The sequence below is a fragment of the Mytilus galloprovincialis genome, chromosome 9, assembly GCF_965363235.1.
Source record: "Mytilus galloprovincialis chromosome 9, xbMytGall1.hap1.1, whole genome shotgun sequence".
Lineage (NCBI taxonomy): Eukaryota > Metazoa > Mollusca > Bivalvia > Mytilida > Mytilidae > Mytilus > Mytilus galloprovincialis.
Genome location: NC_134846.1, coordinates 29,383,162 through 29,399,592, shown reverse-complemented (window position 1 = coordinate 29,399,592; position 16,431 = coordinate 29,383,162). Strand labels below are relative to the sequence as shown.

The 16,431-nt window shown below is 31.3% G+C and overlaps 1 protein-coding gene across 11 annotated transcripts in view; it reads left to right on the top strand.

Annotated features, from left to right (window-relative positions):
- LOC143044761 (FMRFamide receptor-like) overlaps window positions 1-16,181 on the top strand; it is a 79,933-nt gene extending 63,752 nt beyond the window's left edge. For 7 of the 11 annotated variants that reach the window (XM_076216920.1, XM_076216912.1, XM_076216918.1 and 4 more), the window contains exons 2-3: window positions 3,675-3,741; window positions 13,669-16,181. In XM_076216920.1, coding sequence (XP_076073035.1) covers window positions 13,732-14,886 — 1,155 coding nt within the window. In that variant the 5' untranslated portion in view covers window positions 3,675-3,741; window positions 13,669-13,731 and the 3' untranslated portion in view covers window positions 14,887-16,181. Of the gene's footprint in view, window positions 1-2,246; window positions 2,990-3,674; window positions 3,742-9,288; window positions 9,327-13,668 lie in introns of those variants that run through there. The other 4 variants (XM_076216921.1, XM_076216923.1, XM_076216922.1 and 1 more) reach the window with 2 other exon arrangements.
- Window positions 16,182-16,431: the final 250 nt, after the last annotated feature.

Here is a 16,431-nt window from a genome sequence, read left to right as displayed (position 1 = left end):
TTAACACGATTTATTAAAGGAAAAACGTTTGTGGATGCTCTTTCGAACTCAGGAAAGTTATGTCAATATGTGATTTTTTTTAATTATGTGAAGTTGTTTGTAAATTAAAATACTAAGGTTAAAAGGGAACAATATATGATAGCCGAACCTAGATTTAAAAAGTAATATCACAAAAATACTGAACTCCGAGGAAAATTAAAAAAGGAAAGTCCCTATTCAAATGGCAAAATCAAATGATAAAACACATCAAACGAATGGAAAACAACTTTTATATTCCTAATTAGGTACAGCCATTTTCAAATGTAGAAAATGGTGGGTTGAACCTGGTTTTATAGCGATAAACCTCTCACTTGTATGACGCATACAACTTTCTAAGATCCACACTATAACATCAACACTACACATATATTGCATTATAATATTGAAACCTTTCTTTAGCACTAAATAAAGGCGATAATATTTTCTGCTCTTCAAAACATAAATCGATTTAATTAAAACAAATCCGGGTCACAAACAAAAACTGAGGGAAACACATCAACTGCAAGAGGGAAAAAACGGATCTATAGAAATACTGAACTGCTACAAAAACAAACATCAATTTACATAGAAACGGACTTTGTGATCGGTGTTCATGTTTAAAAAGATAATGTTACTTTTGATGGAAAAGGTATCCAAGAATTACATACACCATACAATATATAACTAAGTAATATGTTGACCGACGTGTGAAATGTCATATCGTAGTTTTTACTCTGATATGAAGGGAGTATAAGTGTAGAATATAATGCTTATTTGCATTGAAAATACACAAACTTCTATGTATTCGTAACATGTACTAAGAAATGAGTTATCAAATCATGTTAAGAGTACATTTAATGTGGAATGCATAAACGTAATTGAAGAGGCGTGCTTGCCCCTTATTTTTAGTGAGTAATGTATATCAAAAGGCTTAGACCTTTAATCTCCCTCTTGTTCAATGGTAACAAAAATGTTGAGTTGTACGGTTTAATAGGAGGTTCGCCACTAAAGTGAAGGTCATAAGACCAGACCGGTCAAACCAATCTCATATTTATTGTTTTATCAAGTGACAATTTAATATGAAAACTAAAATCATGCTTAACTGTTAATGTTTATATAGAAATTTTGACAGATTTTCGAAACAATGACTCGAACCACGTGTTGGTATTATGTCCTTATATATCTTCAATATTCAAAACCACTCTTCCAAATTTATAATGCTATAATATTTTTGACTCCTAAAGAATATACTTATTATTGTTTCAGTTGACAGAGTACATAGCAGAGAGTTCAAATGTACTTTGATAATTACAATCCAAACAGGAACTATGAAGGGAAGTTATAATCATTTTAATGTCAAAAGATCATGACTATTTAGCTATAATCATGCCTCCAAATACATAATGGCGATGATACTCCTCCAACAACATCATAAATGTCAACATTTTCTATGTGTTGAATACTTTTAGTTTTAGGCATTTTATGTTGTTTACTTAATTTGTAGTCTGTAAATTAAAAAAAACACATTTATAATGAAATGCTAAATGGTATAGGCAAACTATTATTTTTAGTAAAGGAATACACTATAGAATTCGAACTATCAACAATATATTATATTATATTCTGTATGATTTGAATAGCGCGAGCTTTTGACTCGAGCAGTGAGATCCGATTTTGTTTTTGCTTGTTTGTAGCAGCTTCGATATACCCCAGTTTTGTTTATTTATAGATAGTGTCGCTTAATTCAGATCCATGTGGTGACTCACACAGATGCAACTTAGTATAATACAATGTGTACAACGTCAAAATACGAACAAGACCCGGCGTTGTGTCGAAATACAAAATCATGCGAATGATAAAAAGAAACTCAACCAAAATTTCACTTACTTCTTGATAAAATGTACTGAATATTTACTATAAATGTAGTTTTGAATTGAAATTGAATCGAATTAAATGAGGAAATAAACCAAACATTTTAACACATTTTAGCAACCCCGAAAAAACATTTCATGGGAAAAAAAAACATTAAAAAATTCAAGCTTTCACGAATTAAGTGGAACAGTTTAATAACTTAAGGAGTGATAAAGGAAATTTCCAAGTGTATTTTACAGACGAACAACCGACATAAGTGAAGTGATAAACACTTAATCAAGCATCTAATAATGAAATTTCACTTGTACGCTGAATGAACTTGTAGTACATGTAGTTCTTCCTTTGTTTCTCCTCTTGTGTATATTTTACTCATTAAATTAAGTAAATTTTAACGTACAGGAAGGATAAGGATGTAAAGTATTGTCTCAGCATATAACATATACCTATATATGTGTTTTAAAAGGACACGGAGAAGCATATTTGTTCTTTAATACTATTCCAGTTCAGTTACTCAAACTGACGTATAGGCAATATGTGGGCAATTACCAGGAAGTCAACGGACGAATTCTATATCATCTGAATTAAACCAGGGGCAATATTTCATTGGTATAGTACGACATAGACGTCATCGTTCTGACTAATAAATGGTCAAAATAGTTTATTGGAACTATAAGCTTCTTTAATATCAAAGATACCAAATCGGAGTAAAAATCTCTAAGGAATCGATTGGTTATCAAGTGGATTTCAATTTCTTCATTGTGTTAATAGTATTGGATGGAAATGGGATGTTTTTTTACCATTTATAGTCAAGCATTGATATACATAAAATCAAAACAAAAACTTTACTGTCGGTTCTGTATTGATTTCCGGAAGTAGAACGAAATACTATAATGATGAAAGAGTGAATATTTTCTCCTTTCATTGGATGTAAAAGCAAGATTTTTTCAATTAAAGATTTTAAAAGAAAAACTTATGAAGGAAATTCAAAACTTTATTGAGATAAAGTGATTACGATATGTAAACTTACGCGATTCATATTTAAAATGGAAACTTACATTAATATATATCTGATATACTTAAAGGAAATACAAACGTAATGGTAAGTGTATGGAGAGACATTCGTATGATATGGTTACATATAAGAGACTCATCATTATCCATACAAGTCATGCATGTATTGCTCAAATTTAAAGATTTGAGAGATCATGTTTCACAGAGAAAAGATATAACATCAATAAATTTGTTTCAAAGGTGTTGAAATATTCAAATTTTCAAACAATTTGAAATGGCATACATATACATTTTTTGCATATTATTATTATTATTATTATTATTATTATTATTATTATTATTATTATTATTATTATTATTATTATTATTATTATTATTCTAACCTGTCAGATTTTATCTTCTCGTCATTTACCTCAACGCCACGACAGTATAAACAATATACCAAGGTCAATGCAATCTGCCATTTTTTAAATATTGATGTATATCTTTTCATCTAATCACGCAAATGGTTAATTAGCTGTCTTTTAATGTTATCTCAATAACCTTTAACCCTTTTTTTTTGTTTCAAAACATAAACTTATAGGTGGATCCAACTAATTAATGCGTGAACAGGAAATTAAGCTTATCAAGGTAAACAATTTTATATTTTCATTGATAAGGGTGAAATGCATATTTATGATATTTATCATATATGTTTTACTATCAATATAATATCGTTGTCAATTGACTTTTGTATAGGCATTTATAACAATATCGTTTCATATCTTTTACAGATTACGTGCTTTACTGAATGCTTACTCGACACCAAGGACACTAAAATAGAAACATGAATACTAAAAAGTAAGTACTTTGATTATTATAATGTTTGTTTCTCAGGACGTCTGGTAATATTTTCAATCTTATTAGAAAGTAACGCTGAAGCTTCTTGAAGATTTCTTATAAGGTGTTTTAACAATATATAGTATGTTTATTATTGAATTGCGTAATTAATTACAAACATTATTCCGTAACTGTATTTTCATTTCATGTCTTTAATGTTACTATTATGCTTCAACATAACATGTATTTAACAATATTGGTTTAGAATAAGACGACACTGTGAGTTGGCGATGTTCGATACTCGTAAATCTATTTTGAATGCACAATCCAATAGATAAAACCTGAGGCAATCGAATTTATTTCTAAACGGAGCGAGACCAGGTGCGTCGAAATAGTAACATAGAGATTTATGGAACAAAAGTAAAAGTATAAGATTTATAAAAACATTAACTATACATACTTTACTTCGCCAGACGCCCATTTTGACAAGTAATGTCTCTTAAGGGATGATAAAAGACAAATGATTTAAGAAATATCTTTCGATATCAAATTGAGTAAAACCACATAGAATATAAAGATATTTCGCTAATAAAAGTCTAAATTGTACAAGTCCTATCATGCACGTAAAAAAAACAATAATAAGAAGTGAAATACGCGAAATGGACTGATACAAGGTTGATAATAATGACAGATTGCTACATTTGATTTGTAAGATCTTTGGCAGAGGGAACATGTATCACCCGACATGCGATCCATAAGTTGTATCCAGTAGTAAGTATCTGGGTCAGTTCGATTACAAAACCAGTAATAATGACTAATAATGACGAATGCCAATAATTGACACGTGATATATACAAAACAGGGTAGATATGAATCTGTAACATGTTAGAAGTTCTTTGAAACACTAAGACAGAGAACGGATCAACAAATTCGTGGTATGGACCCCATATGTCGTCATTTGACGAATTCAGTCTCTCATCATCTAAATCCAATTGGATTATTTAAGTTAAGAATAAAATATTTTTATGTCAATTCTTCCCAACAAAACAGATCTCTGACATATCTTATCCCCAAAAATTACATAAACGCTAAAAGCGGGTAAAATTATATTCAAAAATAGAGAGATGTAAGTAGGAAACATGGGACTGACGGTATTTTCATAGATCCTTGGTTTGAGTCGTTATTTACTAAATGCATGACAAGAGTTGAAAACAAAAATAATGTACTAACAGCATGCTTTTCGAATAGCGGTATACTTCTGTTGCCTTTATTTCTCAATTGTAGTTATTTATCCATTTGTTTGATGTGTTTGAGTTGATTTTGTCATTGATCATGGCCTTCTGTTTTTAATTTTCCTCGGAGTCAGTTTTTTTGTGACTTTACTTTTTAATGCAATACCATGCATATAGTCAAATGCAGTGAAACTACACATTACAATAATTCTCGTTCCCTTACAAAAGCAAAGTAACCGATTAGATTTACAGCATTTAATGAAGAACATATTGTATTAATCGGAAAGGAAATATAACTAATATTTCAACTTTATTTTAAATTATTATATACATATCTAAATTCAAATGTTATGCCCATATACCCAAACATACTCCCTTTGAAGTTTAAACGATTTCTTCCTTTTTTGTTTGTTGCATGTAACTTGACCTATATTTATTAAATACCGGTAAACTACGGTTGCCTATATTTGAACAATTGTACCATTCTCTTTTTCACTTTTTCTGTAACAATGTCATTGTGGTTTTTTATTTGTAACTTGACTTTTCAGTTAAGCACTTTCATTATGATCCATGTTGATATTTTCAAACACCACTACATGTGAGAGTCACTTGAGAAACTGAAGTGACATCTACTATTATTGTGCGTAGAAAAGAGAACGACAAGTATATTAACTACATACGATATGATTCAGACTCCAAATATTATTATATATGGCTAGAGATTTTGAACGAACCATAGTATTTAGAAATGACAAAGACTTTTAAAAATTAGGTTCCGTTATGATTTAATACCTTGTTGAAACAAAATTTGGAGTTAAATACGTTCGAGATTCACTTTGGATAATATGGGCTTACATTTCAACTTCTTCGTAAAATAAAAAAAAGGATTTTGTTAGAGTTTTTAAGATACTTTTGTTGTCCATTTGTTTGATATGTTTGTTTTGTTTTGCGTTTTGTTTTTGCAGTTTGATTAGGGAATTTCCTTATTGAATTATCCTCGGAGTTCAGTATTATTGTGATTTTAATTTTTCTGCATTTTCGGACCTTATAGATTTGATTTGGGAAACCCTGTTAGTATGAGTTCGTAGACTAGTGGTTAAGACCGATGGCTACAGTGCTGAAGGTCCCGAGTTCGATTTTCACTCGGGGTGCTAAAAATATCAGTACACCAGAAGGGTAATTTTCACCCTCTCACACAAATCTCTTGTAACCAGACCAGAGTTAAAACTAGAATGGGTAGTTTGGGGGTCTCGGTTGGTCAAGTTGTCCCCTACTTTGACCTGGAGATCAATCTTCTGATATCTCTCTGGTTTGTCTGTTTCCACCGAGTGGCCCGGTGGTTCTCTCCGAGTACTTCGGTTTCCTCCACCATAATAACAGACTTCCCTGTGTCCTAGCACTTCTTTTGTGTTGGGTGGGGATTGATTGTCCTTGTAAAAATAATTGTCGTATAAATATACGTTAGTGACACATCTCCATTAATCCCGATATGGAGTGTACATGGATGCCACTGTACCCTCGCAGCTTTCGAGGGTTCTTCGGATGTCGGAGGCATTTACCTGTACATACATACATAGAAACCCACGATTCAAAATGTGTCAAAATTTAAATTTAATTGTTGGACATAAAAAAAATAATCTTCGGCAGCAGCAAAGCAGCAAAATTTCTAAATTATCGAAACATTGGACCAACTTTGTGGTTAACTTTGCACAACTAAGGGGCTATAATTCTGTATTTTATAATACGATTTGCTCGGAAGAATTTAATTTATTGACTTGCAATAGTGATATTCCGATTTTTTCCAAGTGAAGATTGTATTTTGGCCTCGTCACACAAAAAAAACGACCAATCTGATATATACTTTATGCAATTCAACAAGACGTAACTTGACATTTAGAATTACGTAACAATAAATAAAAACAATGGCAGTCCTCCTATATAACTCCCTTTTAAACTGGTTTTCCAAATCTTACACTGGAATATTAGTATATAAATCATGTGGTAATTAATTCAGGTTCAAATACCTTACTTCTGCACAAACATACGCAAGTGTCTAATCTAAAAAAAAGATTTTCTATGAACAAAAATGATCAACCTTTGAAATCTAATTACTTTTCCAAGTTCTTTAATACACACAATAATACTATAAATAATTGAACTCCTTTTCTAACATAATATATTATGGTCAGGCGGGGTTTTTTTGTCTGCCATTTGGAACATGCTCCCATTTTACAGGGTAGTCTGTTTGCGATTCTATAAAATACGTTTTAATTGGTTGCTATCTCATAATGATCTTAACAAAGCATCAAAGCGCACAAACCGTTCGGCGAGCTTTGCATTAGCACGGCGGATGTATACTTTTCAAGACAAGAATAACAGATCACTGCAACCGGTTTCAGCGTTTTGGGGCTCATGCAGTTGCCTCAATTTTCGTTTTTCTTATCCTTAATGCGTCTTCGAAATTCATTTACGAAAATCTGTAAACTATTGTTGCCTTAATTTACAGTTCTCCAAACTATAGACTAATTGTAAATGAATCATACAGAGAAACCCCCATATAATTACAACACGATTGTGATGTCTGGAACGGAAGATCCAACATCGTCGAAAGTAAATTATCAGACGAAAAACTTAAACAGTACCATGGTTGATCACATTGATAACAGTAAAAACTAAACAATACTTGTCAACAATTATAGATTTGATATTTATAGTAAACAAACCATCAGTATGATTGATAATTACCAAATAGTTTTATTATCAGCCAGGAAGTCAGATTGTCAACATCAGACAGGTTTGACCCAATTTTTTTTTAAATTGATTTTAGTTGTAATATTTTCTTTTGTTTGTTTGTAAAAATGCCATTATATATCAATTAACAACCGGATGTCGCCGAATTAAAACAATTATCAAAAAAATATAAATGTACTTGAAGAAAACGAGAGTTTAGAAACTAGTGCTTAAAAACGTCGTTGGCATTTATATACCGTAAAGTAACTTGTTTTAGCTGTATCATTTTCCCGCGTTCGGTCATTTATATTAAGTTTGATATATTGTCGACGATTTAAATCAAAGTTATTTTCTCTAAGCGAAAGGTAGTTGTTTTGTACATGTTGTAGTCATGTGTTTTCATGTTGACATACACGACGGCATTTTCAGTTCAGATTAACACCAATAGGTTTATTGGAATGAAATGTTCATTTTATAAACGGTTCTTTTGAAGAGAGTACATTTTGTATTTCTAAAATACTCTGTTGGTTAAAGCTTATGGCAAAATACGGAGGTCTTTTTGTGAACGTTTTAGGAATTCATGGTTTTAATATTTGTGATATTGTTTATCCTTAAAACTGCTGGATAAATCACTTTTACATTTCCGGAATGACTAAATACTTTCTCAAAATAATTTTCTAACAGCATTAACCGACAATAGACAATAAAATATGACTTTAAGCGGATTTGCTCTTACTTATGCTCGTCAATGAAGTACTTACTGAGAGAGATGAATCGATTTCTTTCTGTTGTGAAGTAATTTGGACACAGTGGGAATCATATTGTTTTCTAATGCTCATATGATTGAAACTGAGATATTGATACAATTCCCTGTCAAAATAACATAATAGGATTACTCTATAACCATATTGTCCAGTTTGCCACCTTATTATGCTAAGCGGTTTTCTCAGCGGGATTAAAATCAATTTAATTTCTGAAGAACCTTATCTTCTCCGCACTTGTGCCATTTATTATCTAATTATGTAGTAATTGTATTGAAATGGGATGTAAATGATCTAAATTCCTGTTTATTTAGATGTTTATCATAAGAATTATTTACATTAATACATGATTGGTGTAAAACAGACTGTTTATTGTTTATCTATAAGTTCAGTGACGAAAGAATCATATCTTTTTAAAGTGGCGGTTTTTTTTTTAATTGTATCTCACTAAGGGTCGTCTAAAAAAAAGGGTTCGAAACGGACATGAAATAATAATTTATCGTCCATACTTGTATGAAATATATATATATTTATTCTGAACAGCTACATTACCAGATTGGGCCCATCATTTTGCAGTATCCAGTTTATGAACAGCGGTATACTACTGTTGCCTTTATTTATACAGGAGTTCATGTTGCCCTGTTAGTTTAGTTTTCTATAACATTTATTGTAGACTATTGTGTCTTTTTTGTCGTTTTTAGTTTTATACGATGGAATTGACAGTTCGTTGTTACTTACGGTATCTTCCAAATCTCTTTTGGAAAACATTTCGTCTGACATTGATGCTTTATCATAATTCAAAACAACATTACGATTGATTTTGTCAAATTTTTATCATAATTTAGGAAGAAATAATTGTCGAAGGACATTCCTAAGAAAAAACGTAAGTGTTGCAATTAAAAGATACATTTTTTCATAATTATGTAAATTGATTCATGTACAAGTATCCTTTTATTAAAAAATTTTCTTAAACCTGCAAATTGTTCAATATTATACCAAAACCATCTTCAGCATGTGGTCAAAGGACAATTCAGAATATCTGTGTCATTTAGTCTTCCCTGACGAGTTGTATCATTGGCAGTCATGAACTTCTATGTAGCCACAACTTCCTTGTTAGCAGCAGTAGTGTAAGTGGATCTAATATTTTGTTGAAGATCATTGCTAATGTCAAAATGACATTTTGAAATGCACTGAGTCTTTCCTAAGCCAGGCGCGTTTGGAATATTTGATAGCAAAATAGGATTCATGATTTGATATATTTAATTAACATCTGTAACAGCTATATTAGCTATATGTCGATAAAAGTGACATCGTATACGTTTTAATTGGATATTATCTTCCAATATCTAGACAGCGCTTTTTCTCAATCAAATCCTATGAATTGAACATGAAGCTAATATTGGACTTGAATCTTCAGAGATTAATTGTGGCAATGTTAACTTAATAACTTTTTCTGTTCAAAGTTTTTAGAAGTGATTGCTTTCTCTTTTTTTGTTAATGAAAATACACATTCACTTAATAAACGGACCACCATGTAACAGAGGTTTTCGGAATATTTTCCTAGATGTTAACTAAATTGATCACGAGCTTGGCATAAATATTTAAAAAGTGAAACAACAAAAAATGCCGCGCGCCAAGGAAAATTCAAATGGCAAAATAAAAAAGCACAAATACATCAAATGAATTGAAATCAACTGTCTTGGTACAGGCATTTCCTTCTGAAGTGATGGTTAATCAGCCTAGTCTTAAAGCTAGCTTAACCTCTTACTTGTATATGATAGTCTCGTTTTAAGACAGTTTGTTTCAATTTATTCAGGTTCGTTAAGATCTACCATGCAAACATGCATTTTTCCCGCCTTTCATATTTACCTTACTTTTCTTGATTTTAAGGAATTCACATCATAACTGACGACGTGGAAATGTGATTTTTAAGAACCCGTTATTGAAAATAAAAAACTTAAAACTTTGTATAAACTAAAATTTCTCTCCTTAAGGACAAACTGTGTGACCAATTTGGAAACACACAATGGCAAATTGTTCAAAGTTTCAAATCAATGAAACCGGCCTATATTAACCAAATTCATTTACGAATGAAAATTTGTTCTTATTAAGCAGGTATATGCTTTCCACAGGTTGAATAACTAACAATAATTAGTTTATATCTGATATAGAGCTCCAGGTTATGCAGGCTTCTGGTTTATACATGGTTTGGAATATTAAGGTTTAACTGTCATATACTATGTGATATAGTAAAACCATACAATTTTGTTGCTATTTTTCCATTAATTTTGCATAATAATAACTAATGAAGCAATCTCAACAGAGGTTTATCTAAATCTGAAAATATTACACCAAATTCAGTCATGAAAATGTAGCTTCTACCGCTGATAAACCGTTATCACAATAATGCAGACATGTTTATGGTGTCTGTAAATTCGTAACCAAGGCGTAAAACAGATATAAACGAAATGTCAAATAAACCATGAAAAGGTCCAATAATATCTTGGTTTCAATTACAGTTGGACATGTCAATAGATTCCGAGAGATGACTATCGTTAAATAAAAGCATGATTGTAAAAACAAAATAAGTACCTTCATGTTTCGGGAACGTTTGTTGTCACGGAATGCAATTCATTATCAAATTTTCACCCTAATGGAAATTAGCTAGTTTCGTAGACTGTTAAGTATATACTATATACTCAAATACGATGCAATAGGATAGAATCAGTAATCTGATTAGGAAACGAAGTAGGTTATGAAAGGTGGAGAAAATTGCATTAATATCATCGGATTTATTATGTTATAGGTTGCTGATAACGTCCCGAGACAGTCATTGATTTTTATGCAACATTTCATTTGCGCATCGTTTACATAACAGTCAGACAGTAAATTAACACTATCCTTTGACGTTTATTCTGATGAAATGGAAAATGACTTTTCAATAAAGCATCATATTGTATGTAAAATACACTTTATTTGACTTTACAGTGGAAAGTTTTCGGGCATCTATTTCCGAAGACGAGCTTTTAATTCTAAACCAAGTATTTATATGCCTATAAATGTTGTAACGATGCCACTGCCATTATCATAAGCTCATAAATTTGTTTTATGCAAACATATAAACCGACACGTTTTTTTTTTTAAATAAAGTCGACAGAAGTTTATTGATGTTCAAATCTAGAAAATGGATAAAAAAAAGTATAACAAACACAAAATGTGCCGATCACATCAACACAAAAAGAGCGACCCCAATTGTGTCGAAAGGTTATGCGTTCCTTGGAAGCTAAATTGTAATGATGCTTAAAATAGCATGGAAACACCTGAACCAGTTTCCAAAATGATAAAGCTTATATCATAAACGTTACAGAGCATCAAAAATAAAAACAGAAATACGGTATGAACATAAACCGAATTACCTGCATGAAAACTTTAAACGAAAAAAGAAAACTCTTATTATTCCATACACTTGATATATTGTCGTGTATCTGGTTCATTATATATCTAGTGGTCAATGGCATAAATAATAAGTATTCTATTAAAATACATGTATTGTAATAGTATTGTAGAACAAGACCAAACTGTTTATATGGAATAGAGTATATTTTTTTGTTAATAATAATCATAGATACCAGGTTAAGCAATGTGTATGCCATTTTGTCTCACCAGTGACGCTTAAATCATCAAAAGGCCAAAGTACGGAGTTGAAAAGCATTGGGGATAAAAAAAAAAATACAACCTCATTTGTTGGTAACATTTGGTATTTTTTTTTTCCTGCCAAGTTAAAAGTTTTGTCATAAAGTTAAGCAGAAAAATCCCAACATGTTATCCATAGTTAAAACTTGACAGCATTAACATAATAAATACTACTCGGAAATTTTTAAGGTTTATGACTCCTTCTGTGGGCTGTGAATGACGAAATTTTCAAATTGTAATAGTATCAATACAGCAGAGATAATAAAAAATAAAAATGGACCATGTTGTACACATTTCAAGGGGAAACTTAGTGCAAAGCATTACAATTTATTGTTTTATTGTATTTAATAGAAAAGGGGAGTTTGGTAAAAATAAAACCAAGATTTTTGTAGACTTTAATTCAGAGATTTTTGTTGCAAATTTTAAACATAGATTACTCACTTGTTTTACTATGATGTGCTAGGGTTTTTTCGTTTGTAAAAAGTCCTAAACACCCTTTAAATTCCATAACACCTCGTGCTCTTTCACTAAAGTCGAGTTCACCCTAGAAGGTGTACTTGAATTGGTGCATATTTATATTTGTTTTAACCAATATCTTAATCGATAAATTTGTTGTAATGAAATCATTGCTTGCACTACATACAACAATCATATATCATCTACCAAGCATCGAATTGCCAAATATGAGAGTAAAAGTGGAAAGTCTGTGGATTTTCTTCATTGAATCAACACAAGGGTACATAATCCTTAAGTAAAACCATTATAAGTAGTACAACGTTATAAAACACATTTGAACTCTATTACGTGTTGTATATTATTATATACTTGTATAAGATGCAATAGGATATTATAAGTAACCTATTAGATAACGAATTAGGTTATGAAAGGTTGAAAAAAACCTCAATACTTAAGTCATGACTACTGTCAAGATTTTTGTCAGATCGATTAATGCTCTTAGGCATTTAAGGAGTTGTGGAATATTTTTAGCACTGTCTGTTATATTTCTCATTTCTTGTCTTAGTCGTTGCCATTTATAGCTTGGCATCTTATAAAGGCCTATTTTTAAGACTACTAGTATAGGTTAACCTATAGATATGATTTTGATGCTGGTGTCTTAGACTGATGTCATGTTGACGCGCATCTTACATGTTTATCACATCTGTGGAGCAATTTATTGCATCTAGACCACAGAATTTCTATATCTAGTTATCCATTGAGATTATTGTATATGCAAAGATACCGACAGTACAATTTAAAGTCAGTGATACATAATTGTCAAGTTAAGTTTCAGCTCCTTCAGTTGATCATACATTGGTTTTGCTATATTTTATATATGACATGTCATATAAAGGTCTATTTTTTGGTCATATAGCTCTTTGCGTATTCGGTATTCATCCGACTTAAGCTGTCAAGTTTTATTTACTTCAGTGTTCTTGAAGAAGATAAATCCAGGAAATGTAGAAAGTGTTATTTTCATTTTAAAGTGAAGAGTTGTTTTTAAACTTATAAGACTGATATGTGTTCTTTTTCAGGATATAGAGATGAAGAATAAGGAGAGAAAATGAAATGATCGACAAAGTGAAGGTACTTTCAATATGGGAGTCCATGAGATAAACTTTGCATTGAATTTGTCATATAACAACGGTGAATATTTACAAGATTCATGTAACACTTCCGTTTGTTGGGACGCCATATATCTTCAGTATGTGTTCAATGGAATATTATTGCCAATCTTAGCAGTGGTAGGCATTTTGGGTAATGCCTTAACAATGGTGGTTCTGTGGCGTCGAGAGATGCATTCATCGACAATAATTTTAATGAGAGGGCTTGTAGTGACAGATACTGGAATAATAATTGTCGCGTGTGTAGCAATGACACCATATACACTTGCGTTCTATCATCCGGAACTTAGGTATTTTAAAAACGTCATTTATCCCAATATTTATATGCCTTGTACATTTCTAGTCATGTCGATTCAACAATGTAACGTGTGGATAACAGTAGCAACATCCGTAGAACGGTATGTTTCGATTTGTCATCCGTTCAAAGCATCAAAGTGGATTTCAAAAAAGAAAACGAAAATATCATTAGCCATCATAACAATTGTCTCGATTATTTATAACATTCCACGCTGTTTAGCTTTTAAAACAAAAACTCCATGTGTGGAGGGTCAGTCAAGTGGGGAGTGTTTTGTTCTCATGACAACTGAATTTGGTGGCAGTAATTTTTATCACTTTTACCAACTATATCTGTATACTTTTCTTATATATGTGATACCTCTGTGTTCACTTCTTGTCTTGAATCTGTTGATAATTAATGAACTTATGCGTATGCGCAGACGTCGTGCTGGTTTGAATATACAGGAAGACAATGAAGCGAACCTTAGCCTAGTTCTTGTATTAATTGTTGTTGTTTTTCTGCTTTGTCAGACGCCTGGCTTGTTAGCACAATTTGATACTTTATTTGATCCAACTGTGATGATTAAATATTTAGCTGTGAGTAACTTTCTTTTCGTTACAAATTCGTCTGTGAACTTTTTGATCTACACTGCCGTTGGTCGAAAATTCCGAAAGAACCTTATGAAATTTTTCTCAAGAGTGTTTCGTGGATCTTCGTTCTCCGAAATTTCCCGATCTTCTCAATCAAGACGAGGCACTGTCGGTGGGTATGAACTGAACAATACAACTTACACAGCCGTTTCAGAAGAAACACAAATTGAAAATTTAGAAAAGATGCGTCTGAAGGATTAAATTATTTGCTTCCATATATGTATTTTTTAGTGTTTTGTTTGTGTATCGTAACAAAAAGATGTCAAAATATCAATACGAGGTACATACCAATCAAATGACTATATTTTTAAGCAGGAAACGTAATATGAAAATACTTGCTGTTTATGTGTATATATTTCTTATGATGCTTTAGACGGCTTGTGTTCGAGGTTTCAATATAAGTTGTCTATCGTTAAATAAATTAATTTTGGATGTAACGCGTCTTCTGATTGGCTGACGTTATTTTGTTATGAGCCCATAGACATTATTTAGTCATGTGACCGTGACGTCATCAACGTTTTTTCATGGTTTTCTAGGGTTAAAAAGGGAATTTAGAATTAAATTATAAGAAATGACTGTAATATGTTTTCTGTCTATTCGAAATAACATAAAAAATGTGGTGCACACTGTTAATTTACCCGCTACGCGCGTTATTCAGTGTGCACCAAATGTTTTATGTTATTTCTTCATAGACAGAAAAAATATTACAGTCATTCATTAAATACCTTTTGGTGACCTCTTAATGTTTGTTTTGTGTATTTTACGAGTTGGACTGCTGTCTCGTTTATGTTTACAATATTTTATTCATATGTAGAGGTGTATATTCGACAGAACAATAATATAAAGTCAGAAGTGCCATACAATACATAGGTGTCTTATTATTTGAAATTCGACAAATAACGCATTGTCAAAAAAAAGAGAAACAACTTCCTTAATCACTTTTAGTTGATTTGCTATTAAAGAAACTTGATTAGAGTAAAATTCATTTTGCAAACTTAAGTTCAATATTGCAATTTTAACTTGACTTGGTCCCATGTCGGTAAACGGGGTTAAACTAGTTTGTTTTTAAATATCTCAACCCTCACATCTTATAACAACACAGCCGACTTTGCTGAAGTATTTTCTCTTAGAATGTATTGAAATGAACTGTGTTGATTGTAGTTTAATCCAATATGAAATGTAGGGCAACATATGTAATGGAATTAAGTTTTTGATTTGTTTTAAAATCATAAAAACACATTACTTATTTTTTATTAATTGTTAAACGTGATCCTTAGTGTTACAGTCATGTGAAAGTTTTATACTTTGCACTTAACTATGACTCAAATAGGGAGTTCCATGTGTATGTGTATCTCTTATTGATGTTTTGACATTTATTGTAGTGTAAACAATACTTGCTAATTATGTGATAGGTCGTATTTATACATTTATTATTTATTATTATACACTTGTCTTTCAATATCACATTGTCATTTCAAAATAAATGAGAAATATGATTAATGGTTTGGTTTATAATTTTGTTGAAAGTACCTTGCCATTTTTTTTTTCGGGATCATGCTAACTTCAAAAACAATAATGTACTAAACTGGATACATCTCTAAACGCTGATTAAGCAGGTTAACCTTTGTCTCCATCATAGATTGATTTAAAACTAGAATTGATTTGAAGGAAAATCTAAGAGCAAAACGTTCCGATTTTTTGGGGATTAGCGTTTTCATTATCTTTTACTGGATCAACATTTCTTAA